This window comes from Phodopus roborovskii, unplaced genomic scaffold, assembly GCF_943737965.1.
Source record: "Phodopus roborovskii unplaced genomic scaffold, PHOROB, whole genome shotgun sequence".
Lineage (NCBI taxonomy): Eukaryota > Metazoa > Chordata > Mammalia > Rodentia > Cricetidae > Phodopus > Phodopus roborovskii.
The window spans coordinates 21,198,170-21,223,159 of record NW_026126434.1 but is presented as its reverse complement, the minus strand read 5'-3'; the positions used below and the strand labels follow the sequence as shown (position 1 = coordinate 21,223,159).

At 46.9% G+C, this 24,990-nt stretch overlaps 1 protein-coding gene across 2 annotated transcripts in view; it reads right to left on the bottom strand.

The window, feature by feature from the left end:
• Bcr (BCR activator of RhoGEF and GTPase) overlaps window positions 1-23,195 on the bottom strand; it is a 114,369-nt gene extending 91,174 nt beyond the window's left edge. The window contains exon 1 of one of the 2 annotated variants that reach the window (XM_051186895.1): window positions 21,572-23,195. In XM_051186895.1, the coding sequence (XP_051042852.1) occupies window positions 21,572-22,856 (1,285 nt within the window). In that variant the 5' untranslated portion in view covers window positions 22,857-23,195. The remainder of the gene's footprint in view (window positions 1-21,571) is intronic. The other variant, XM_051186894.1, reaches the window with a different exon arrangement.
• Window positions 23,196-24,990: the final 1,795 nt, after the last annotated feature.

Here is a 24,990-nt window from a genome sequence, read left to right as displayed (position 1 = left end):
TGCCATGACACTTGGCTAGAGAACAGGTACTTCACTTTCTTCTTTAGTGATGAAACAAACCAAAGCACAGTGATAGTTGGGCTCCACTATCAACTTGACAGGATTTAGATGGCAGACAGCAGACAGGTTTTGTCCCCTGGTATCCTGAGGGAAGCAGACCTGAGCCTTAAGGAAGAACTCAGGCTTAAGGAAGACTTACAAACTGAGCAAAAGGAGTGTTCCCTACCTTCTACCTAGTGATAAGGTGTGGTCTGAAAAACAGGACTTCCTCAAGAGACCCCACAAAAAGCTCAGCCACCCAAAGTCACCCAGGCCCATTTACCTGACCAGTGTAGAAAAGTCAGACCTATAGAGACACAAAGCCAACTGGGAGGGGCTAAAAAGATGACTCAGCGGTTACATCACTTACTACTCTTGCAGAGGACCTGGGTTCAGTTCCCAGCATCTACGTGACTGCTCACAACTCCAATTCCAAAGGATAAGACACCTTCTTTTGACTTCTACAGGCACGTAAGTGGTACACAGAGAAACATGTAAGCAAAACATTAATGCACATAAAGTAGATACAGCTTTAAAAATTTTTTTAAGGAAGACAAAGGTAAAGCATTTCTCTTAAGGATGACAGAATGTTCTAGAATCAGACAGCGTGATTGTATAATTATACTGAAAACCACCCACTGGTACTTTGCACGGGCAAACTCTGTGCTGTATATGCAAGATGTATCTCAAGAAAACCACTGCTAGAACAGAAAGGAACAAAACAACAGTAACTCATCCACAGAATGGCTTGGTCCTTAGTAATAAAAGGGAACAAGCTATCAAGTTGTCATAGATGACTATCAAGTGAAGGAAGTCAGAACCAACAAGCTACACACTCCAGGACTCCATTTATATGACCTTGGGAAAACACAGAGAAAAAGCAAGCCAGGGACTGTAGGTGGAGTGATGCCTACAGGAACATGGATAATAGAAGCTTCAGGAATGACAGGCCAGTTATGCATCTTGATTTTAGTGGTAGTGGCTATATAAATCTGTGATGTTTCACAGAAGAGTAAAGTGACTTATTCATTATAAATTACAGAGGTTCACACAACTCCAAAGCACAGCAAATTATAGTTCAAGATTTTAGTGACTTTTTTTGTTCAGGGTTTCATATAGCCCTGATTGGCAATGATGATCTTCCTGCCCCCATCTTCAGAGGGCTAGAATTAGAGGCATGTGTTAATACTCCTCAACTGTGATATAAAAAACAAAAACAAAAACCAAAACCCAAATGGCACTTTATTACATTAATAATATATTTTTTTAAAATCTCAACACCAACTTCCTTACAGCTTGGAGTGTAGCTCAGTGGTAGAACATATTGCTTAGTATGCATGAGGCCCTGGGTTCAACTCTTAGCACACAGTAAAAAAAAAAACTTTACATTGTGGATTCCCCAGTAGTTAAAGGTGGAGGCAACCCAACTGTCCATCAGCAGAGGGATGAACAAATGTGCAGTGTGCACTGCACACATGGGATGGGTTCTTCAGTCTTCAAAAGGCAGTCATTCCTGACACACACTATAACATGGATGAACTCTGAGAACAGTGTGGTAAGTGAAATAAGCTGGCCTGACCTAGCATTCTAGTTTGCAAGGTAAAAAAGAGATGACAGATGTATACATTGTCCCCAACATACAAGGCTCTGACTCTGTGTTGGTTTGGATGGAAATGACCCCCATAGGTTCATATATTTGAATGTGTGTCCCATAGGTGGTGGAACTATTTGGGAAGGATTAGGAGGTGTGGCCTTGTTGGAGGAGGTGTGTTACTTGGGGTAGGTTATGAGATTTCAAAAGCCTGTGCCATTCCCAGTTAGTGTTCCTCTTCTGCTTTGTGATTATTTTCTCAACATGTAAGCTCGCTCTCAGGGACAGCTCCAGTGCCATGTCTGTCTGTCTGTAGCCATGCTCCATGATGGTCAAGGACTCTATACCCTTTGGAACCACAAGCTCTACATATAATGCTTTCTTTTATGAGCCTTGCTCATGGGGCGTTCTGTCATAGGAAAGTAAGAGAGACCCCCATTTTTATTGCTTAAAGAGCCATTCTGGTTTCACTTCATAAAGTATTCAACAAAATGACCTGAGATTCTCAGCACTTCACTATATCAGCTGGTTTTTCTCAAATATATGTAGTATCCTAAGCATGTTTAAGGTAGGCTAGGCTAAGCTATGATGATAGGTAAAGAATGGATGAATGGCTTTTTGGATGGATGCAAGTTGGCTCAAGCATAGTTACTACTTTTTCAAAACTCGTGTTTTCAATGTGGAGGGTTTTTCACATCTTTGATCAATAAAGACCATTTTCTAAACTTAAGAAGGGTTGCAAACTAGTAATAACACGACGTATGTAGCACATTTATCAGCAATGCCCATGTGCCTTGTTATTCAGCTTCAGTGACTCATGACCAGACTTGTTTCAGGCAATGAATATTGGCACTGAGAAGCAGCAAGACAAGGAAGAAAAGGAGCTGGAACCACATAACCATCTCTCCCTGCTTTATCACGCCTAGCCACTTCCTCGTGGGAAGAGGTCCCGTAGGACAGGAAATCAACCCTATCTGCCTCTCATGTCCCACAAGGGAAACGCATGCATGCTCTTGAACAGATGGGGACACCTACACACCATTTTGTCACCTATTTCATAATCACCAACAATTAGGAAGCTACAAAACAATGGGGTTGGAAGCTCTAACCCACAGGCCAAACCAACTACTGTGCCTGCCTGTGGGCTGCCCAACCTAAGAATGTTCATATTCTGAAATCACTACATGTCAAGTGGTTTTACAAGTACCTACTTAGTGGTCTAAAGCATCTCTCTCAGACAAGAACTAAATTAGTTTCCTGGTTCTTTAAGTAAAGTTCAGCAAGTCCCAATACTGCAAAGAGTAGCGATCGAAATAAGACTCCAGTTCAAGTCCATACTCTATGGTAGCTTCTTGTGCTAGCTGTGCTCTGACTGTCTTTGGACCAGTGTGGCAACTAGACCCTATCTCCCTACAGGAACACAGCCAGTTTAGATCCTTAAAGGCATGAAGCCAAACCCAAGCATAAAGTTCTAGTAAAGGGCAGGGGGATTCTATAAGATAGCCAACCAAGCCCATCGCCCATCAAATGGAAATGTTCTAAAGGAAAATGTGGGCTTCCCTGAGAGAATCATACCAAATAGGAATACTAAGCTCTGCCTCTTCCCTATCCTCTTGACCTCCAGACCACCCAGCCTATCTCCTGGCACAGCCAGTTCAAGCATAAGACATTCTTCCTGCAGCTGCCAAAGAATGAAAGTGTAACAGGATGTATCAGGAAGCAGACAGGGAACCTCCATTATAGGAAGCACACTTGGGTTTCAACCCCAGGTGGTACCTGTACTAGGTGAATAGATTTCAGGGCACCAAGTCATTGGTGACAAAGGTAAATAGGCTCAAAGTACCTATTATGCACAGACAGACTGGCCAGGCACACAGGTGCAGCTAGCTATCTCTGTGTTGGCATTAGTACAAGCACGTGCCAGTCACTGCAATGGTTGACCAAGCACCAGATGTCACTCTGCTGCCAAACACCTGACCAGACTCTATTAGCTACCACCCAGGCAGACAACCCCATGATGTTTTCTCCCCACTCCCACATTGGTAGCTTGGCCTCCAGCTAGGCTCTACTCTTTGGCACACTGTTCCAGGTAATATCTGCATGGCCTGTGGGCAGGGAGGGAAGGCAATCAGCCAGCAGAGAAAAAAAAATACTTCCCATTAGACCTACATTCCCAGTCACCTGTCATGGGCCCCTGACCTAAGCCACAACACCAACCTAGACACAAATGGGAGGCTTGCAGAAAGACTGGGAATTCTCCATCGTTTGCTAGGAACTCAGAGAAACATAATTTGATCTGTCATCACAAAACTAACTGAATCTTGAATATGCTACTGCCTAGCTTCTTCATTCACAGACGAGAATTCAGAGACCCATGGCATGTAAACAACTGATCAATGTCAGGTCAACAGCTAAGGCACCACTAAGGCGAGTCTCAGCTTGGACAAGCCATAAACTCTTAACAGCAAGACTTCTCAACTGCTGGTTCTTAGCACAGTGATGACTGCAACAGTCAGGTGGAACTCCTACCCTCAGAGGGCCAACTGGTCAGTGTAGTAAATGTGTCCCTCTTTAATGCCCTTCCCAAGTCACTGACCCAGGTAGTGCTCCTTCCAAACATGGCCTTGCCATCTATATATGCCTGGTCCTAGGCTAACTCAACACAGGACAGTCTGCTAAGTAGATCCAAGTCCTCCTGCAAAGGGTGGGGGGAGGGGTCTCCCTGACAAACTCAACAGCACCTTCATCCTTTTGCTAGCTGACTGCAGCCCTACACTGTCATACAAGTTTCTCTTCCTTTGTATAATTGCTTTTCTCCAGTGACATTCTACTCCCCCAGAGCTACAATTAGAGCCAAGCAGGAGCTCTCTGTGAGCCATGATTAACCAGGATATTAACCCTCGGGAAGGTTTCACTGTCAGATGCACCAAGAGGAGTTACAACTGCTCTTCAAAGGCAGTTACAACCAGCCCAGCATCATCCACAAATGTCAAGGGGGCACTGAACTCTCTCCTTACCAAAGACTATGCCTTTGACAATGAATTATACACGGCTTCAGGGAGCATTCCAAAGAAACAGATCCCATAGACCTAGCCTAACTCAGGAACCCTGAGGTGTGGCTATATCTTTGTTTTGTTTTTTGTTATTTTGTTTTTTTGTTTGTTTTTGGTATATCTAATAGTCATCAAAGAATCCACAGTTAGGCCCCAGCCTAGGACAACTACCCTTAACCTCCTTATTGCACCAAAAATCCCATACCACAACACTGAACTTTCAGAGATCCAAGCCTTATCCAGCTGGGCTCTCTCAAGACCTGATAGAATTGCTTCAGGGGAGTCTTACAAAAAGAATCCTTCTGGTATATGAACAAGAGCAGTACCGATGGACCCTGTGGTAGCTTGCTTTTCTGCTTTTTAAGGAAATGGATTCCCTTCAGTGGCTGCACAAGTCTAAACTCCCACCAGCAATGAGTAAGTGTTCCCCTCCCCCCACATCCTTGCCAGCATGAGCTGTCATTTGTTTTATTGATCTTGGCCATTCTGGAAGGGGTAAGATGAACTCTCAAAGTAGTTCTGATTTGTTATTTCCCTGATGGCTAAGGATGTTGAACATTTCTTTGTTTCTCAGCCATTTGTGTTTCATTTTTTTAGAATTCTCTGTTTAATTCTATACCCCATTTTTTAAAAAATTGGGTTGTTTGTTTTCTTAATGTTCAGGTTTTTTTTTTTTAAAGTTCTTTGTATATTCTAGATACTAACCCTCTATCATATGTGTAATTAGTAAGACTTTTCTCTCTGCTGACTGCTGCTTTGCCCAAATAATTGTGTCCTTTCCTGTACAGAAGCTTTTCAGTTTCATGAGGTCCCATTTATTAATTGTTGGTCTTAGTGCCTGTGCTAGTAGTATCCTGTTTAAAAATTCCTTTCCAGTGACAGTGATTTCAAAGTTATTCCCTATCTTATCTTCTGTCTGATTCAGTGTATCTGGTCTTCTATTGAAGGCCTTGATCCATTTGGAGTTGGCATCTTACTACAGAGACACTTGCTCATCCATGCTCACTGCTGCTCTATTCATAAGAGCCTGAAACTGGAAACAACCCAGCTGTCTATCAACTAATGAAAATGTGGTACATTTACACAGTGGGATATTATTTAGCTGCTAGGAAACATTCTGAATTTTGGAGGCTAGTGGGTTGAGCTTGAAACAATCGTCCAGTGAGGTAACTCCGACCCCAAAAGACAAATACTGCATGTTTTCTCTTATATATAGGTGCTAGAGTTTAATGTTTAGATATGTGTGTTTCGCTATGAATGACCACGAAGGTTAGGTAGCTGGTGAGGGATCAGGGGAGAGGAAAGGATCTTCCAAGGAAGGGGAAATAGAATACAGTATTATAAAAAGACAAAGGGGAAACCAGAATAGGAGGATTAAATGGGAGTAGGATAAAGCAGGACATATGAAGAGGGACAATTAACAGTAGAGGGTTTTTGAAAAGCCTTATAGAACAAGGTCATAGGGACCCACGCCTTTAATCCCAGCACTCAGGAGACAGAGGCAGGCAGATTGCTGTGAGTTTGAGGACAGCCTGGACTACACAGTGAATTCCAGGACAGTCAGAGCTATATAATGAGACCCTGTCTAGAAAAAGCAAACAAAAAAAGGCCATATGGAAACCTACTACTATAAAAGCTTCCTAAAATACATACATATATGAAAGGAATTCAAATGGTGTCATGGTATGAAGGGGGAAGGGGGAAGTCAATGTCCCAACTAAGCATCTTTCACCACCAAGTAAAACCTCCAGTGGCAGAAATGGGTTGTATCTTGTTGAATCACTGGCAGAAATAGTCTCATAGAGTCCCTATCCCCCAGAAATCACAGGCCATTGCCAAGATTACTCTCCATAACCTGTTTGTAAGGTCCTATTGCTGAAGACACCACTCACTTAAGTCATCAGACATGGAAAAATCTAACTGGTGTCCAACTAGAACCTTCACCCCCTACTGAGTCCCCCCACCCCCACCCCGTGGTGCTCTGCCTGCTACAGGGAGGAGAAAAGTAACCATCAGTGTCACCCAGCTACAAATCCTGTGACATAGCTACCAGGCCTCTTCCTGAAAGATGATGCAATGGTCGCTCATGGGCCTAGTGGTAGGAAAACCCACTGCTATCTGCTATTATTCTACTAAAGGAACATGGTGAAAAGATAATAATAATTATTGCTATATGCATAGAGCAGACCATCATTTAACCCTCATCACAGAAGCTGCTTCTTGCTAATACCTTCTGCTAATATTGTCTCAGAAATAATGTTCTCCCAACCCCCACCCCCTTTTCTGAGACAGTTTCATGTAGCCCAGACTGGCCTGGAACTACTGAGTTTCTTATATCTGCCTTCAAGGTGCTGGGACTACTAACATGTGTCATCATATCAGACCAAAATAAATACACACCCACCTTTTAAAGACATATGTAGTATCTATGTATTCTCAGAGGTAGAAGAGTCTGAAACGTTGGCTATGAAGTAAAGTCAATCAAAAGAACTTTTCAAGACACCCAGTCTCGCAGGGGAAAGGAAAGCAAACAGTCCAGTGTGAAACTGCTCTCAAAGAAGAGAATCCTTCCAGAATAACATGCAGGCAGCAAGAAAATGAAGGCCTCAAGTAGTTCTATAACTACCAGGAATTAAATTCTAGCAACAACTTGATATGTTAGCCTGCACTCTGCCTTCAGCTTAGGCAGACACCGGGCAGTGAACACAGCTATACTATTCCTAGAAATGATGGCATTAAGACATGCAGTAACAACAACAAAAACCACTAGTCAGTCACTTTTGGGGTAACCACACTCTGTGTATGGATGTGAGGAGGGGGCAGGGGAAGTGAGACAGAGACCAAAGAGACTGAGACATTTTCCCTGACAGGGACATACAGCATAGGGATCTAATGCCCTAGGTCTGTCAGGCTGAATTTCCACATCCTGTAGGCACTCTCTTCTTTGAGCTAATCAGCATCAAGCCACTAGGAGATTGTGCCCCCCCCCCCCCTAGGGCCTAGATACTTCCATGAACAGCAGGTAAGAATGAAGCTCCAAAATATCATGTGTTACCATGGTGATCTGTAGGAGGATCTGATCAAATGAACACTCTCCCATCCCTAGTCCTTTTCCAAATGAACCACAGCTTTCAAGAAGCCTCCCACCCTACCCCCACCCCGAGCTTCTAAGAAAATGGTCTGGGAATGGAGGGAGGCCCAGCTAAAAGTCACATGACCCAGCCTGGGCTCTTGAAGCAGGAGCATGGGTCCAGTATGATTAGCAGAGAGGCTAGCTACCTGGTGCTGGGTTAGGAATGGAGATGTCCCACCAGGAAGTTCTGTCCTACCCTGTCTAGTCAGGCTTTAAAAAGCTCAGTAAGCACAAAAGGTCTGCCTCTGCTAGGGATGACTTTGAAAGAGTTCAGGGTGCTGTGGGCAAAGAGAAAAGGAGGAAATAGACCACCTCTCTCACCTCAGGTCTGTCCCCTGAAGTAGGGGGTGATGGGGGTGGGGTGGGGGAAGTAGGCAGCACCTTGGTTGTGGTGTCCATCTTCTAAATGTTGTCTGTATGCCAACAGCCACCTCAAATGGTTTCTACCCATAGAACCAGGAACTGGACCCTTGCCAATGTTCTGCAGACCTAGCCACCCAGCCCAAATAGTAGCAAATGTATCTACAAAAAAACCACCCCCCCTCACGACCCGAGGGCTCAGGGCCAGGTGTCCCTCCAGACAGTTGCTGACCAGGTGTCAGCCCATTAACTACCCCACACTTCCCTGACAGAGTTCCTGGAACCTGAGGACACGATCAGCAGGATAAATAAACCACGGGGCCAAGAGCCGGCAAAAGCAGGACACAATGTCCAGACCCAGTCTCCTGTGCTTCCTGAGACGTCTTTCTTGAGCCTCACCCACCAGAACCTCCTTTTCGGATGCTCTCCTACACCCTTCCAGGCCTCACTTTTCCACAAAGGCTATGCTACAGTGACCCACACCATCTGGTCACAGAATAAATGCCACAGGAGAGAAAACCAGGCATGTTCTGACATCCATAACCTGTATTTACTTAGGCTAAAAATCTAACAGCATCTCACAGCTGTTCTGGGGACCGGATGGTCCATCAGATGGCCCATCTGACAGCTAGCAGTCCAGGGTCCCAGATACCAACACTGACCACACTAAGGACAGACTCACCACCAGGTATTCAACCTAGCTCACTGCATTACACTCCTACCCTCGGTCACCAGCTACAGGGACCCACTACCAGAGCCACCCTTCGACCCTGTTGTCTATAGTGGCCTGCCACTATGACAGCACATGACAGACTTTGCTGGGGCCCTATCCTCCTGGAACCTCTCTGATCTCTCTGCCACCCTCTTCCTTCTCTCCTAATCTCAACCCTCACACACCTGGGCCCATTCTTTGGCCTTGTTAATGCCCTGTAATTGACCACAGGTACACCAGCCCTGTGGATTCAAGCCCTGAAAAGCCATAGTATTTAACTGCTGGCCACTACTCTGAAGGGTTGCCACATGAAACTTTCTGCCTGGAACATTTTCCTTTCCACACCCTTTCTCCGTTACAAACCATGGATGTCTCCCCAGAGCCTCAATCTATCCCACATAAAAGCCTTTTTAGGAACTTGTGTGTTTCTGCTTCCACCCGGCCTGCAAGCTAAGGACTGACTCCAAACCATCTTCCTACATCCCAGAACATGAGGAGAGAGCAAAGCTTTCCTGGGGACCAGATCAGGGTTTTCCCACTAATGCTGCATGCTGGTGGCCATATCAGAACAAGTTGCTTAGACATGAATGCATGTGGGTCCTTGGGAATAATTTATTTTTCACCTGTAATGCATAGAATGTTTAATCATGAAAGGGAAATGAGGAACAGACTGGTTTTTTTGTTTTATTTTGTTTTTTACTCGTATTCATGGTAATCAGTCACTTGAAAAATAGAATGTAGGCACGTTGTTACTTACACATTGCTGGAAAGATTTTTCTGGGGTATATAAGCTGTAAGAGAAAAATAAAGTGTATGGAAGGAAAGAGGTAGGTAGAAAGAGAGCAGAAAAGAGATAGGAAGGAAACAACTGGGAAGAAGAAGGAGGAGACAACAATGTCTACAGAGTAAAAGAAGAGAACAGAGAAAGAACAGAGTAGGAAGAATGACCAACAGAGAGAAAAACAAAATAAAGAACTAAGCTTTGGCCCTCAGATAAAGTTCCCATGTGTCTGTGAGTCTGTTTCAATGGTTTGCCTATCCACATCTCTCCAGTTCCTCTGACCTGCTGAGGGCCTGCTGGGGACAAGGTCCCTAAGCAACAGCTGCATTTTAAAATAAACAAACACCTAAGACTTGCATTGATGAACTGTATGCTGAAAAGGGTTGAGACAGTAAATTCTATGTTATGTGTATTTTAATACAATGGAAAAGAAAGGGGTTTGTGTTGACCGAGGGGTATAGCTAGAGAAGTGGGTGGGCTCTTGACATGGGCTTTCCTCTTCTGTGGTGGTTTGATTACTCTAGATACTAAAGCATCTGTGAACTTAGTTTCTGGTAATACATCCAGGACTCCAAACCCAAGAGAAGACACCTTTTGTTCATGTTCCTTAAGGAGAAAGTACAAAGATGAGCTGTTTTCCACTCTGAGGTTTAATATTTGGGCAAAAATGAACAGTGCTTTGATCGTGTTGACCAGTGAGAGGGTCAGAGCAAACAGGAAGGTGGACATGGGCACCACGGGCTAACCCTCTGCAAACCCCTGGGGAGTACTCAGTCCTGGGAATCACTGAAGTCCTAGGGAGCACTCCAGTCCACATGAGCTGGGGAGCATAGTTGAAGCCCCACTATGCTCTAAATATAGTTAACACACTATATTTAAAGGTTCTAGAGTGGCAGTATTCAGAAGTGCTGAGACCTTTGAAAGGTGGGTAGGGTTAGAAATTCTTAGGTCATCTAGGAAATGTCTTTGAAGTAGACTGTGGAACCATAACTTCCACTCTTTGCTCTCTTGGAACACAAAAACCCCAAACCTAACTGACTAGGTCTCCCTGAGAACCAAAGTAAACACCTCAAAGGCTCTCCGGCACAGCTGGGAACCAGGGAGGGCCTGACTACCTGGTCACAAAAATAGTCTCTGGAATCTTTCTTTTTTTTGGTTTTTCGAGACAGGGTTTCTCTGTATTGTTTTGGAGCCTGTCCTGGAAATAGCTCTGTAGACCAGGCTGGCCTTGAACTCACACCTGCCTCTGCCTGCCAAGTGCTGGGATTAAAAGCGTGTACCACCAACACCTGGCTAGTCTCTAGAATCTTAATGGACCACACAGGAGAATGCAGTTCTGATCATGTCAGAACATGTTGTACCTCAAAAACAATAGCCTAAATAAAAGGAGTCCAAAAGAAAAGGCCACATGTGCTATGATCCTACTCAACACTCGTCCACAAAAAGCCAGTCTCCATGGTCAGAACGGTCAGAGCCATGTGTGGTGGTACACATCCTGGAATCTGAGATGCTGCCAGACACTGGGTTCATAACTTACAGTTTCCTTCCGAGGTAATCAAAGTTGTCCCCAAATTAGATCATAACTGTGATCACCCCCTCTCCAAATAACTGAACTACACCCTTTCATCCTTTAAATGAGTAAATTACATCTCAATAAAGCTGCTAGTGGGGGGGGGGAACAAAACAAAAACACAGAACAAAGACACACCCAGCCAAGAGCAGCCAAGAGGGCAAGGGGAACTGAAGACTTGGGAGACAAGTCAAACCCATATGTTGCCCATCCTCATTCCAAGCACCAAACAGGACGGTTCTATCGTTTTGGTGTTTTTTTTTTTTTTTTTTTTTAGGTTTCAAAGCAGAAGGCTTCTTAAACAGAAGGGAGGAAAACAAACAAACAACAAAACCACAAATAAACAAAGCCTCAGATCCGCTGAAGGTTCAGCTACCCCTGTCTCCCAAGAAGTGAAGGCCAGGCAGGGCTCGAGGACAGTGGATGGTGACAATTGTGTGGGACTAGAAGTCAAAGACCCTATTGTCCTCCCAAGGGCTCAGCCAGTACAGGTGTTCCCATGCCTCTACAGGAACATCACAGAACCATCAGCTACAGTTCACAGCTGAACATCAGCTATGGTTTACCCCACACACATCACACCTGGCTATGCCAAAGCATTAGCAACCTAACTTCTCCCACTCCCCTTGTTGTTTGCTAAACTTGTTGTTTAGTCTGTAGCTATTATAGTATTGGCTTCCTTTCTAAAAGTCTCATAATTGGGCTGGAAAATGTTACAGTTTTGTAGAGGTGCTTGCATGCAGACCCGATGTTCTGGTTTGATTTTTCTTACTGTGATAAACACAACCAAAAACAACTTAGCAAACAAAGTTGACTTCATCTTATGGCTCACAGTCCATCATCAAGGCAGGGGCTTGAAGCAGAACCACAGAGGAAAGTTGCTCACCGGCTTGTTCAGCTAGCGTTCTTATATAACTCAGGCTCACCCACCTGGATGTGCTGGGTCCTCTTACGTCCAATAGCAGTGAAGAATATGTCTCACAGATGTGATCACCGGCCAATCTGGTGGAGCCAATTCTTCAGTTAAGGGGGTTCTTATCCCCCGGTGACTCTAGGTGTGTGTCAAGCTGACAGTTGAAGCTAATTATGACACTTGACCTGAGTTTGTTCCCTGGGTTCTAATACTACAAGGCAGGGAGAATGACTATGCAGTTGTCCTCTAATACTCCCTCTCTCTCATAAATATGAATAAATGAATGAAATCTCACAGTGGCTCTAAGCATTCCCTCTACAAACTGGCAGATGCGGGGGAGGGTGTTCCTTGATTTTTATCAACCCTAGCTTACAAGCCTCCCCAAAAGTAACAGGCCAAATATTTCAGGTTTACCACTAGAAGACTGCCCCATCCAAGAGTCTCAGAGGACAGAAGCCACCTATCCCAGGTTTCTCATTCTGTGTGGGTGCAGCTGACGTTGGTAAAGGACTCTAGTCCTCTGGTCTGGTGTGCCTGAGGCCTGACCCCAACTGATATATTTGGCTTTCATTTAGGAATTACAAAGCAGGAAAAGCATACTGGACTGTTGTAGTCTAGTCAGGTTTCCATAATAGTATCATCCACTAGAAGGCTTATTTGTAGACAACAAAAAACTATTTCTCACCATGTTGGATACCCAGAAGTCTACTAGGGACCATGTCTACTAAGAGTCTACTTCCTGCTTCAGATAACAGCTTCAGATAACAGAAGGGGTAAGAGGGTTCTCTGGGGACCTTTTTGTTAATATCATTCACAAAGAGTTCATCCTTACCATCTAATGCCATTCATTACCTGGGAATCAGAAAGAGTCCCGGATGTACCTCAGTGGTACAGCCCTTACTTAGTATACTGGGGCCCTAAGTTTGATGCCCTGTAGTGAAAAGAGGATGGGATGGAAAAGGGGAAGAGAAGGAAGAGAAAGGGAGGAAGGAAGGGGAAGGGAGGAAAGGAAGGTATCTCTGTCTCTGAACTTTGTAGAATAAGGGAAGAGGGACATGTATGTCTTTAAGTGGCTAATGCCTTCAAGTTTTCATGAAGACTGAGACCAGATGTTTCCATTGTGGCAATAGGTTTACACCAACCACTGTTTCCTACCAGACTAAAAAGAGTTGCAGGGAAGGTCCATCTCTGGTCAGGAGTCACCCTGTGTCATGTGACTGACTGTGCAACTTAGCTCCTTCACAAATGCCTTGACCTTATTCAGGTTATACTCCAGGCATCTGTGTATGTCTCACTGGCCCTCAGACCCAACCAGGGGATAGCATGTAATTATGATAATGATCTTGCTACAGCTGCTTTACATCTTCCAAGGGCCCATGAAAATGGCTTCCAAAGAAGTCACAAACAGTGTCTCTGCTTCCAACTCCAGCATAGGCAGGTACCTTTATGAACTTGCTAGCTACTCTTCTGTTGGGCACCATAAACCCTCAGGTCACAGCAGTAAGAGTCAGAATCCAAGACACTGGATTTGCAGGACTCAGAGCGGTCTCTATCATGAAACAGGAGAGGCTCAGTAGTTAGGAAAAAGGAAACATAACTGGCCAGATTGTCTCCAAAGCTAAACAGTTTCATTCTTAAAGGAACCTATATCATGGGGCCCCAGAAATGCCACTGCTGTTTATTAAATGGGATTAAGTGGGTTTGGCTAGAACACAGGGTCTGCAGAAATTTACACCTAAAGATGGAAACTCGTGGCTGCAGAGATGGCTTGGTGGTTAAAGGCACTTGGTGTTTGTCCAGAGAATCCAGGTTCAATTCCCATTATGTATGTAGTAGCTCACAATAATCTGTAACTCCAGTTGCAGGGAATCGGTTGCCTTTTTCTAGCCTCTGCAGGCATCAGGCCCATATGTGGTATGCAAAAATACATAAAGGCAAAACACTCTTACATTTAAAATTAAATTAAAAAACAAACAAACAAACAAACAAACATGGAGCCTCGGTTCACTTTTGTAATGCTCATGGTGCCTGAGACACAGGAAGACCAACCCAGGCTCTGAAACTTCTCCCCTAGACATACTCTTCTTGGGGATCCAGGGTGTGGCAAATCCTATAGGACAGAGAAGAACACACTCTGCCTTTGTCTCCCTGAAGAAGGAAGCCAGTCAGACTCAGGATTAACAGGAAATAAGGGCTAACCCAGAGTTAAAGAAAGATACATGGAGAAAAAAACACTTTGATGTCATGAAGGGTTTGTTTTTGTTGGCTTTAAAAGGATAAACCCATGACTGTAAAAAGTTTTTTCACCAAATTCATGAAGAAAAACAAGAGAATTTCTCAGAAGACAATGGCAGGTATGTACCTGATGTTCAAGAAATACCCTCAAGTTATCGAATAGGGAAGAGCAGCTGCCTTGAAAAAATTATGAATCGTGATAAACAGACGTATGAGAAAGACTGTGTTAATAGTAATTTTAGGTGTTACAGAGATGGCTCAGCCAATTAAGTACTTGCTTTGCAAGTATGAGAACCTCAGTTCATTCCAGAGCATCCACATCAAAGAGTGAGTGTGGTGGCACATGCTTGTAATCCCCTTGATGAGGAGGCAGAGGCACACCTTTAATCCCAGCACTAGGGAGGTGGAGGCAGGAGTGATAGAAGTATAAGGCGGGAGGAGACAGGAGCTCAAAGCAGTCTGAGGCAGCAGTCTGAGGATTCGTAGAGACAGCAGTCGTCTGGGGTTCTGTCTGACCACTGGTAAAGTTAAGAACTCTCTAGTGGTTGACTCTTCTGCTTCTCTGATCCTTCAGCTTAGCTGACGCTTGAGTTTTTACCATTAAAACCAATTAGAATTTATGTTACAATATTATAATCTCAGCAACTTAAAAAAAAGTAACTATGGGGTCATTGCAGTGGTCTTAATCACAGCTGACTGATGTCTAAGAAGGAGAAATTTGGACATGCATAGCTGCCAGGAAGGAAATACCATTCAATAAGGCATTTAAAAAGTGTCAACTGCACACCAAGGAGATAGGCCTCAGAGGGAATTCTTTCACCACCTCATTCAGATCCGCCTCCAGCAGTGTGAGAAAACACATTTTTTGCTGTTTTTTTTTCTACCCCAGCCTGGGGTATTTGTTATGTAATAGTGTTGGCTGACTAATACACTGGGGCACTTCGAGACCGTGGGTGTGAAAGCCAGGGAATCAGAAAGACACCATCACTAACAGGTGTTTGAGTTAACGATGAGAATGATGCCCTAGGGAATTTTAAAGCCATACTTATGCTAAGTAGACTAGACACTGGACAAATAGTATAGGATTCCATTTACATAAGATTTCTAAGATAAGCAAATCCCCAGAGACAAAAGGTAGACTCCTGGCTGCCAGGAACTGGAGGTAAGGAGAAGAGAGAATTATTTAAATGGATACAGTTTCTGTTTAGAAAATGAAACAGCTGACAAGATAGGACTGGAGGTATGACTCAGGGGTAGAGCCTGGCTGAGCTTAGCAGGGCCCTGGGTCAGTCCCAGACTTCCACCTCCAAAGAGTATAGTAGACTTGAATGGTGATTGTACAAGATGTCATTGGACAGAACAGGGATCTGCTTGGTGTCAGTGCTCTTACCTAGCACACACAATGTCCTTGGGCCTGACCTCTGATAAAAAGATTGAAATCACACTTTTTGTTATGTATGTTTTACACTAAAAATAATAAACACATTACAATAACATGTTTCAATGAAAATTACTACTTTCAAAGAAAAACAAACTTTCTTGAAGCCAAGCAATTGTGTTTTAGCCAGGATGAAGAACTCCCAGGGGTTTAAAATTAGCACCCCAAGCCTTAATACAAAAACTTGGACCTGGTCCTTAACGACCAGAGAACACTTCCCAGATACCTGTTAATTCCCTCCATACAAGTCTCTTTCTCAACCCACAGGAGGAAGTGACAGCCTGGGCAGCCTAACACTGCTTGATCCCAGGTAGGTTCAACAGATTGGCTACCTGGATTTGCTCTGGTGGAGGTAGCAGACACAGACACACAGACGCACAGACATACACAGACACACACAGACACACAGACACACACACACACACAGAGAGAGAGAGAGAGAGAGAGAGAGAGAGGGAGAGAGAAAGAGAGAGAGAGAGAGAGAGAGAGAGGCCCCACTCAGCCACAGGACTCTACCAATAAGGAGACACATCCTGAAGCCAAAAGCAACAAATTAACCAAAGAGAATCACAGTCCCACTCAATTTACCAACCCTCTCCAGCTCTTTTAATGAAAAGTCTGAGAATGTTTCATTCTGTTCCCTAAACTCCTCAGCCTGCCAGAGCCAGAGAGTGATTATAGAATGTTACACAGACCTTTACCTGTTGGATCACTCACCTCTACCTCTGTTCAGGGGAAGCCTGCACTCAAGTCAGAGGCAGCAGGGATCTGGTCTAAAGAGGCCATGACTGAGCCATCTAAAGGTCGGTGGGAAGGCGGATGGTTCACAGTTACCCACTGAAACCAGTTAATTATCTTCCAGTCAGTCACCCAAAAGAAACACAGCACAGGGGCTGGGAACCCTGGCACCAAAACAAAACTCCAAAAATCCAAAGATGCTCAACTAAAAAGATGACAACTCACTGAGAACCATGTTGAAACACAAGACCCTCGGTTCAGGCTAGAAGCAGCTTGGCAGGGAAGGATGGACTCTGAGTGAAAAGTCTTGGGCCTGAACCCCAGAGGAGCGGGACGGGGGGGGGGGGGGGGCAAAGGGGCACACCTACAACAGGTTATGGGGAGCAAGGGTAGAGGTTTAAGTCACATATTTCCCAGATATAAAAGAGGGAAGGACCTTGCATGGTGTGGTACATCAATAGTACCAGCTACTTGGGAGGCTGAGAGAACAGGACTGGAAAACGTGGACAGATCTTAAATCAAATAAATAAATACATACATAAATTGAAAACAAAACAAACAAAAGCAACCTGAGCCCCTGCTGTAAGGTAAGAAAACACCAAGGACATTACGCTGAAGAGAAATGAGCCAGTCATAAAAAGCACAAATCATGTGCGACTGTACCACTGTGAGCCCCCTAGAACCTTCAACTTCATAGCACTGGAAAGTGGTGTTGTTCTACACTGGGAGCGGATCTCTGTGATGGTGACAGGTGTGCAGTATGAATGCACTCGGTGTCACAGAACTGCATGCCTAAAAATGGTCCCAGGAGGTCAGAAAGTATTTTGTGTTCCTTAGCTTTAGGCAATCTCTGGTGCAGCTGGGAGGCAAAAGCAGCAGATCTCTGAGTTTGAGGCCAATCTTCTCTTCACTGCCTATACCCAGCCAGCCAGGGCTTCACAGTGAGACCTTTCTCAAACTAACAAGATTCCTGCTGAGTACATGCCTTTCCCTTGGCTCACTAGCTCATTTCCATTCTTGGCGTTGCTTTCCCTTTAGTAAATACTTTCTATTTCTACTTCTTTAAAAAAATTTTTTTTTAAATTTTTGAGATAAGCTTTCTCTATGTAACTCAGGTTGGCCTCAAACTCACAAACATACCTCAGCCTCCTTCAATGAAACGGCAGATTTTATAAATATTTTTAAGTGTAAAACCAAATCTATAATTCCAGCATGTGAAAGGTAGAGGGAGGAGGATCAGGAATTTAAAGCCAGCCTAGGCTAGCTATATAGTGAGGCTCTGTCTCAAAACTGTCCTCTCCCAAACACACAAACTCCAGAGTACCGGGAGGTGGGCTTGGGACTCTGATCTTTCATTGCCACTTAATGGGGGATGTCCTTCTAAATACGTGGTTCTCTTTCTGGTTGATGAATAAAACACTGACTGGCCAGTAGAGGCAGGAAGACAGGTGGGGCTAGGAGATGAGGAGAATTCTAGGGAGAGAGAAGAGAGAGGTTGCAGAGAGTCACTATGTAGAGACCAGGAAGACAGAACGTGCCAGGTGTTCTCTAGTAAGATAAGGCCATGTAGAAATACATAGTTTAGTAGTTATGTGTTAATAATTGAGAGAGAGCTAGCCAGTAAGAAGCCCTAGATACCAGTCAACAGTTTAATAATTAATATAGCTTCTGTGTGCTTATTTGGGGCCAAAGCGGCTGTGGGACCTGATGGGACAGAAACCTCCATCTTCAGCCACTCTTGAACAGATAGTGTCCCACACCTTTGGCTACTGCACTACTAAGAAAGCTGTGAGCATCTCTGATCTCATTTCCATTTAAACATGGATGTCTGCATCCCCTCTTAACTTCTAAGCTTCCAGATGGCCATGTCTTCTCTTTTGTGGCCTATGCAGGACCAAGGGAAGGGCTATGCATAGAAAAGGGACCATGGCTGTCTGTTTGCACCTCCACAGGTATGGATGCACAAGGACCCCCAAACACACCCAGTGATGACTTTCAGGTAGATATACTGGGTACCAGGAAGAAGTAGAACAGGGTACCATGAGCCAGAAGGCCTGGAGCTCTGTATTCACACACCTAAGGACTTCATCCTTGCTACTTCTTGGTTGCATCCTTGTCTGTAGATGGACAGCCCACCACCAGGTGACAGGAGAGCTCATTAGGGATCTGCATGAAGCACCCAGTCAGGGCACCCAACACAGGGCACTGTGTGATAGTTTCAGCTCCATCCCATAATGTCCCTCACAACTCATCTGAAGGGACTCAGAAATTACAAGAGCTGGGCCAATGAGCCTGCCCCAACAGAACATTAGGGTGATCTCCCCCATCCCCATACATACACACACTGTAATTTTCCTTATTGTTCCAGTAGGTCCCACAGCCATCTAATGATTATTACTTAGTAGCCCCAATGGAGACAGATGGCTAAGCAGAGACAGGGGCCCTTTTCACCTCCCACAGAGGACAGAGAGTGTTCAGCACAGTTTAAACCTTCCCTGGGCTACAAGAGCTGGGCATGTTAAGGCCAAAAAGAACTAAACTCACACAGTGCACAACACTAAGAGAGAGCCCTAACATAAACTATGTTCTGCAGGTGATAATGATGTGTCTATGTCGGTTTATGAACTGTCACAAACTTACCCCTTTAGTGGCAGATGTCACTAACAGGGATGTAGGGTGGAGGCATGGGGTGTACACTTCCCATTCATTTTCGTTATACACCTCAAAGTGCTCTGATAACTTTAAAAAAATGTAAATCTTGCTTTTGAGCACTCCGGTTTATTATGGGATTGTTCACTGTGATACTGGAGATTGAACCACTACTAAGCCATACCTCAACCCTTTTAGATGATGCTGTTCAACCTTAATCGTTAAAAATGTCTGAGGATACTATCCACATTGGAAGACACTTTCAATCCCAGCACTCTGGAGGAGGAAACAGGTCGATCCTTGCGACTGAGAGGCTACCATGGTCTACAAAGCAATTCCAGGGCAGCCAGGGCAACATAGTAAGACCCTGGCTCAAAAGAGAAAAAAAGAAAAAGAAAAGAAGGAAGTCTGAGGGAGACAGGTACAGTGTCCCAGCACTTGGGAGGCAGTAGCTCACCACACACTGAAGGCCAGCATTACCCTACACAGCAAGTTTAAGCTAGACAGGACTTCACAGGGAGACCCTTTCTAAAAAGGCACAAAATAATGTTTTATGGAAAAATAAGAACAAATGTGGGGTTTCAGGACAGTCAAAGAAAGATTCAGAAAGTTCTGAAATACGAAACTAACTTCTGAGCCACCTCCTGAGAAAGCCATCCTGTATGTCCCTCGGGTCCCACTTTCCGCTCATTCCTCTTACCTACTCTGACTTGCACTAGGGTCTGATTATGTGGAGGGCAACGTGGCCATTTCTATGGTAGGTATAAAAAAGGCTAGGCTCAACTTTCTGGAAACTCAGAGTTCACTACCAGCAAGAAGAGAGTACCAGACCTCAAGTCTCCATGAAAGCCTCTCATGTTCTTAATTAATAACAACCCCAAGTCACCAAAGCACCAGAGGCCAGCTCAAGCAAGTTCAACTCGAAAGCAGCTGGCTGGACATGGCTGATGCCCAGTCATCCCTGGGCAAGCCTCCAGACCTGGAAGGAGCTGACTGATATGCCTACAAAGCAAACTTCTGACTCCCATAGCTTCTCATGCCTGCACTAGAGACAAGGAATGCCACTGAACCAGGGCACTGGCATATAGGTCCGGATGCATCAATCCAGATGCACATGGAAGAGCATGTACTAGAGGAGGTACCTAAGCAGGACAGAGTGCTGAGCTTTAAAAGGCAGCTTAATACAGCCAAAAATAGCCTCACTTGTTTTTTCAAGAGGATACTGGCAAATGAAGCACGTGCAACTCCATCAGCAGAAAGAAAAAAAAAAAAAAAAATCACTGAAGCAAAAGACCAGATCAGTCCAACAGAGGCAATGACTCAAGAGATTCCTAATAGCTGTACACTCCCAAGCCCCATGGGTGCTAGCATCTCTCCCTCCTGACTCCAACTGAAGAGTCTGCCTAGATCTCAAAACCTAGTCCCATTACCCCACATAGCCAACGACACCTGAGTGAGGCAAAGAAGTTATTGTTTCATCTTAGTGCTAGGGTCAGACCATGGAGTAGGAACCTAAAACCTGTTGAGTGTTCATCTTTGGGAAAACCAGGAGACAAGGGCACACTGGAGGACTGGAAAAGAAGATGGGGCCTGGAGATGTAGCTCAGACCTCAGGGTGTAGGTGTAGACCTAGAGGTATAGCATGCCTCACATGTTAAGGCACTGGATTTGGGTCCCAGCACCACAAAAGAGAAAGACAGACAAAATCCAATGGCAGAAGAAGGAGGTGGAGTCTATGGGTGAGTAATGGTGGGTGAGATATACCAAAGCCAAGAAGATTAGGATGGTGTGAGGTTAGCCCCACATAAAATCTCCAACCTATGGATTTTCAGTGGCCCACTGAGTCAGAACTCATCCTGCTTCCTTTTGATTCCTATCTTCATCTACTCTCACTTGCTACAAGTGAATCTGACACATCTAAGACCTTGAGGCAGCTTGCACATCTTGGGTTTCCCTAACGTGTCATGTAACCACTCCAAGACCAGAACAACCAGGTGGCAGGGACTATCCAAGCACAGATGACACCCCACTCAAAGGAGCTGATCTAGGTGGCAGAGATGGCTCTGAATTTTTGTCCAGCATGGAGAAGGCACAGGACATCTCTCTACCAATCCTTCCCCAAATCCCACCTGCTCTAGATCTAGAACCAAGAGACTCAGCCACCAGTCATCCCCCCCCCCCATCCCCATAGCCCATTTGCCTTCAGGAGGAAAGGGAGGGGAGCTAGTTCAGGTGCAAGGCCAAAGAAACACAAAAGCACTTGAAAATCACGCCAAAAAGTACCCATTTTCCCCCAAGCCAATCTACTCCAAGCCAGAGTCCGGTAGCAGGTTCAAAGTTCGCCCACACAGGCACTCACCTGCATCCCCCTGGAAAGTGCTGTCCCCATCACTGGGCCAGATCTGCCCGGTCTTGCGGACACCTACAATGGTAGCCTCAGACACCACAACCTGGCACTGCCGGTGCCGCTTCTGGCACTGTGGCGTTGGGGGGCTGCTGCTGTCAAAGGACTGCTGCGAATTCTGCGAAGGCGAGCGGCTCTTGTCCCGGAACATACGGTAGGTGGTGGGGCTAGGCGACACGCGGCTGGACTGGCCAGAGGAAAAGTCCTCCTCGCTGGAGGTGAGGTTCTCATTGGAGCTACAGTCCGGGGTGTAACCACCTCCGCTGTCCTCAAAACTCCGCGGAGAGTAGGACCTGCGGGGCCAAGTGAGACGCTTCTCCTGCTCTGAAGTGCTCTGGCTTCGCAGGAGCGGGCCCTTGCCCTCCCCTTCCCCCATCATACCTCCGACGTAGATGCTCTGGTAGGGTTGGTACTCCAGGGGCGGCCAAGGGGGCCTGTTGCCGCCGTTGGCATTGATGAGGTTGTCCTTCAGGAAGCGGGGATTCAACTCCGCATCCTCGTAGTCACCGTCGAGGCCGCAGCTGCTCTCCGAGATGCGTCCTCGGTAGTGGGGTCTGGGTGCTTCCCCTAGACCCTGAGCGGCGCTTTGCTGGGACTTCTTGCGCTCCATTTGCATGGCCTGGCTGCCTAGAGAACTGATTCGGTCGGACACCTCTTTGTCGTTGACCTTCACCAGGCCACGCTCGTGGTGGAACTCGACGTTCACATAGAAGGGCTTCTCGGCGTCGCCAGAGCCGGGCTGTCCAGGTCCCTTGCGGATCTTCTCGAAGTTCGATCTCAGTGCTGCCACGCTGGTGGGGGGTCCTCGGTCGTCCCGTTCCGCCGGCGCAGCAGCCGCTGGCCTGCGGGCGGACGCCGGTCGTGCCTTCCCTGGTGACCCCTCTCCGTCCGGCCGCGCCTCGGACTCCTCGACGGGCGCTGGGTCAGCGCCATCGGCGGGAGCGGGTGGCGGACGCGGGGCGGGCGCTCGGGGCTCGGCGGCGCCGTCTGGGGGCTGCGCTGCGCGGCGGAAGCCCCAGCGCTGCCGGTCGTAGCTCTTCTTCTCCTTGGCCAGCAGCGTCTGCAGGTAGATCATGCGGAAGCGCTCCTGGTTCACCTCCTGCTCCAAGCGCCTAATGGAGGCCTTGCAGCGCTCCAGCTCCTGCTCGATGTCACCCACCGAGCGCAGCTCCATACGCGGCGGCTCCGAGTCCGGGAACTGCGCCCTCCACGCCTCGGCGAAGCCCACGGAGTCCACCATGGCGCGTCCGGCTCACCTGCGCCGCGGAGCTGCACGCTGGAGATGGTCTCAGCGGCGGCGCGACATTCTCACCGGGCCCGGCCCGGGGCGCCCGGCGGCTCCCATGGCCCCGCGGCGGCGGCGGTGGTGGCGAACAATGCCCGCCCCCTCCTCCCCGGGGGCCGCAGGTGAGGCGGGCCGCTCGGCGGAGGCTCGGCGGTGGCGGCGAGGGGTGGGGGGCGCGCGCGGGCGGGCGGGGGAAGGGCGCGGGGTTGCGCACGCCGCTATTGTGTGCGGGGCTCCGCGGCGCGCGCAGCGACGGGAGCCGTCCTGCTGCAGAGCAGTGCCGCCGCGGGCTCACGAGAACAGCCCGCGTGCTCCTCGCCTCCGGTTCCCGCGCCGCCGCGCAGCCCCGCTGCCCCGCAGCCTTCCTGGCAGGAGCCGCGAGCTGCCCAGCCAGCTCTCGCCGCACTCGCGCCCGGGCCCGCACTCAACGCCGCAGGAAGGGGAGGACCGGGGGGCGGTGGCCGCGGAGCGGCTGACGGGGGCCGGGCGCGCCTCTTAAAGGGGCCGCGCCATGGGAGGAACGCTGGGTCCTCGAAACAGACCAGGACGGCGGCTACCGGGTCAGTTCCACTCTGGACACAGGGGCGCCCCAGATCGGGTGATTCCCAGCTTTCCCTCCACGGTAGAGGCCCTGACTAGTCTTCACAGCTCCAACAGAAATACCTGGTTCCTGGTTTCTGTACTGCCAGGACACCTCGGTGGTGACCGCACCAGGGAAACACCCAAACTACCGAGAAATCAAGCAGGGCAGGTCACCCGATAGGACCGCCAAAGGCCAGGCTGGGTCACCCATGCAGCAGCCCGTGGGCCAGCCAGCAAGCCTCTGGTGTTGGAGGTCTGAGGTGGGTGGTAAAGCTTAACAATGGCCACACAGTTGTCACGGGACTCCTTACACTGAGTGATAAATAGGAATGTCTCTCCCTCAGCTCATGCAACACATCTTCCTCCCTGAGTCCTGACTTTTGACCTCCAGTGTAGTGTTTTCGCTGTCTGTCTCTTTCTTTGAAGGGACCACAAACCTTGGAGCTTAGTGGAAGATAGGAAACCTCTGATGGTTCCCAGAGAAGCTTTGGAATCTTGAGTCACATAGCAAAGACACTCTCTGAAAGGAGTCTCCTCTATATAAAAGGAAATCCAGTCCAGCCTGCTGGTTGAGGTGAAAGAAAACAAGATTTGACAACTGAAGAGCAACCTGAGTTCTGACCACTTTTTCCTCTCCGTGCCTAAGTTTCCTGACAATTGAGATAAAACCAGAGCACCTGCCTCCACAAGCTGTTATTTCCTTGTTGTTGTTGTTGTTTTGGTGTGGCTAGATTAGCAAGGTCTCCCTGACTTAGACCGTGTGGTCTCAGTGATTGTCTTTCCCTCAACTCACTCACTTTCGTCCTAATCTGTAGTTGTTTTCTGCACCTAGAACTTGGCAAGGCTGGCGAGCCCTTGGAGCCCAGCTCCTGAGAACGCTGTGCAGCTCGCTGCTGCCCTCTGCAGGCCTCTTTCGTCTCTTGTTTCCCTTCTACTCCGCCTCCCTCACCCTTCTCTGGCCCAGCAGGCAGTAAACAACACAGTTGCTGAAGAAGAAACAGTTTTGCTGGTGACCTGGCTTTGGGGCCATCGCGGCAGACATCCCAGAAGCACAGTAGCGAACAATGTTCTTTTCTTCAGTAGACTTACCTTTAAAATGAATGTCAGAAAGCCTGCTGGGGGGTGTGGCTCAATGGAAGAGGTCTTAAGAGATCTTATTTGGCAAGAGAAGCCCATTGGATCAATCCCCAATGCTAGACAAAAAGAAAAAAGCAGTGACCTCACAGGGTCACAATCAATACTAGCTGCCGCCTGTAATGATCTGATGGAGTCATTCAATAAGTGGGCCAGGCCGGGCAAAATGAGAACTCTGGCCTCTGGAATCCTATTTCCTGGCCATTTGAAGGGGGAGGGGAAAAAAAGACAAATTCTTTTTTCCTTGTTGATTTGGTCGTTCAGTTCCAGTGGCTGGTTAGGGCCCATATAACCATTAATGTATAGGACAAGGAGGAGTACTCTGATGGAGGAGGGTGACATCACCTGCCAGTATGGTAGCCCTCTGGTTCAG